We start from the raw sequence: 2,484 nt of genomic DNA on the forward strand, positions 1-2,484 counted from the left end.
TTAATACCTAGAGTTATTTTTAAATAGTAAAATATATATATTTTTTAAGCCTCAGGGCTGTACTATAAGATTTTTCTTCAAATGGTTTGAAAGTAAGTATTTTTCTTGGATTATAAACATATATTTTTAATTTTTCATATAAATCGAGGGGCGACAGAACGTATTTTTTTCTTTTTAATTTAAGAATTAGCAAACGAATACTTGTAATAATAAATAAATTGATATACAGCTCGAAGGAAAAAAATAAGTAAAACATTTTGTGAATAAACATATATATCTAAATTTTTTTTTTTTTTTGCGTCAAGATTTTTTCAATTACTTAAAATTGCCATAATAAGATATCTTCAATTAAGGATGATTCTGAATTAACCAGTAAATGAATGTAGTTTTAGTATTTTTAAAAATTTTCAGAAATGTAATTAGCACAATGGCGGATCAAGAAAGTTTCTGAGAGGGGTCGCACCAATGTACCAGACCAATTCCATCATACGCCTAATCTAAAATTTCCATCCCAAATAAAATACATATATTGATTAATTATAATATATACTAATTTAATTTAATTTAATTTTATTGAAGTAAATTTATTGAGCGAGTAATAAATAATAGTAATTGTAAAGTAATTTGTAGTAATTTCAAAAAATAAATTAATTATAGTCACTAATATATGAAGAAAAATATCAATTTTTTTTTTTAATCACAAACTGAAATACTAATTTAATGTCTAGTTGTTTACCAAACAATACCATAGTAAAAAATCAACAGATCGCTAATATATACCTACAATAAAAGGGTCAAAACATTAATTTAATATCAAAAGGAAGAAATCCATTATATTATATTACAATCAAATAATTGTAATACAATAAAAAAAAAAAAAAAAAACAGAAATAGTGGAAATAAATCATTTTACTGTATGCATAATTATTTATTTGTATGATTATTTAATACAAAATAATATAACTCAAAACGATATTTGATTGATAAACATATACGCTTCAAAGTGTTTATACATTTTTAACATGTTTGTTTTTTAAAATAGATCATATTACGTAAATGATTTGCTTTAAAAAATTAATGAACTGTTTTCATGAGCGCGCTTGAATAATGAAATCCGACTGACGTAATCCATTTAACAACGTGAAAAATAATCCAATGGAATTATTTATTTAAAAATGAATTTACTAATTTAATATTTAAACGAAAATCAGGATAATATAACAACAAAATTATAAGACTAACTTTATTATAGTTTATTTTTAATGGATATTTAATTTATGTTTAAAAACTATAAAGAGGATTTATATTAAACCTAAATAAAAAAATTTAAATTTGGATATAATTTTATTTTTTTAATAAATAAAAAAAGAGCAAAATCATATTTACTTAAACTGTTATTTTCATTTGAATAAATATTTTTTATGATTGTGTTCTCTAACTCATTTGTCAAAATCAAACGTTTATACAACCAAAAATGGTTTCAGATGACCGACTAATTTAAAAAATCATAATTAAAATTTTAAAAGCCATGAATAAAAGCTATATTTCATTATTCTTATTCGGTAATCAAATTTATTTTTTATTTTCAAAAACCGAACTAACTGAAACACCCAATCAAAGTTTAAAGCACAATTCGTGGTCAGTGAAAGATTTTAAGGCCAATCTCAACAATTTTTTTTTTTTTATTATCGTAAATGTTTTAAATAATTCACTTTATGAGGTGTTTTTCTTTTTCATTTCATAAACTATAAATCATTTCACGTACGAAAACACATAATATTTGTTTATATATCAGGACAAGATATAAATATAATGTTACTATTTTTGCATTTTTAATATCATATACACAGTATATAGACGAGTATATAAAAATAAACTTTTAATAACATATATTCATTATAGTAGGTTTTTACGACACACCTGTAAGAAGATCCTTGAGCTCTGAAACGTACATCTCCACACGGTCGGAGTTCACCAGCGACTGAAGTAGAGAAGTCCCCACTAAAACGCACTACTCCGCCCTACCTCCAACACTTTCCTAGAGAAAGATCTGTCTCTTTTTATAATAACAAGGATAATCTGCATTATTATTATTATGGTATGGAGTTATTTTAATAAAAGTATCGAGGACAAAAAACAATTTTAATCGAGCCTTGAAATTTAGCCAGTATACAATTAAAAAGTTAAATTAAAAACAACAATAGTATTATAAATTCCGTTTCATCATTTAGTAATACATATAAGCATTACAAGTTCAAACTAGATTGTTGATGAGTGATAATAGAGAGAGATAAATTGAAATTAAAAGTATTCAAATTAACTGAAAAAAAAATAGGTTAATTTGACTAAAATTGTTAGGCTTGGGTAGAATAGCTTGCAAAAAAATTTAATTGTTGGATGTGAGGTGTAAATTTATAGTTAAGATTGTCCTTGAGGATCGTTCATTGGACGTTTAAAATATAAATAAAGAATGTTTGAGGCACA

At 23.6% G+C, this 2,484-nt stretch overlaps 1 protein-coding gene across 3 annotated transcripts in view; it reads right to left on the minus strand.

Annotated features, from left to right (window-relative positions):
* Positions 1–2,020, minus strand: part of LOC106685964 (src kinase-associated phosphoprotein 2) — a 121,736-nt gene extending 119,716 nt beyond the window's left edge. For 2 of the 3 annotated variants that reach the window (XM_067047806.1, XM_067047809.1), the window contains exon 1: positions 1,921–2,020. In XM_067047806.1, coding sequence (XP_066903907.1) covers positions 1,921–1,954 — 34 coding nt within the window. In that variant the 5' untranslated portion in view covers positions 1,955–2,020. The remainder of the gene's footprint in view (positions 1–1,920) is intronic. The other variant, XM_067047807.1, reaches the window with a different exon arrangement.
* Positions 2,021–2,484: the final 464 nt, after the last annotated feature.

The sequence above is a fragment of the Halyomorpha halys genome, unplaced genomic scaffold, assembly GCF_000696795.3.
Source record: "Halyomorpha halys isolate HHAL.00 unplaced genomic scaffold, Hhal_1.1 Scaffold34.1, whole genome shotgun sequence".
Taxonomy (NCBI): Eukaryota; Metazoa; Arthropoda; class Insecta; order Hemiptera; family Pentatomidae; genus Halyomorpha; species Halyomorpha halys.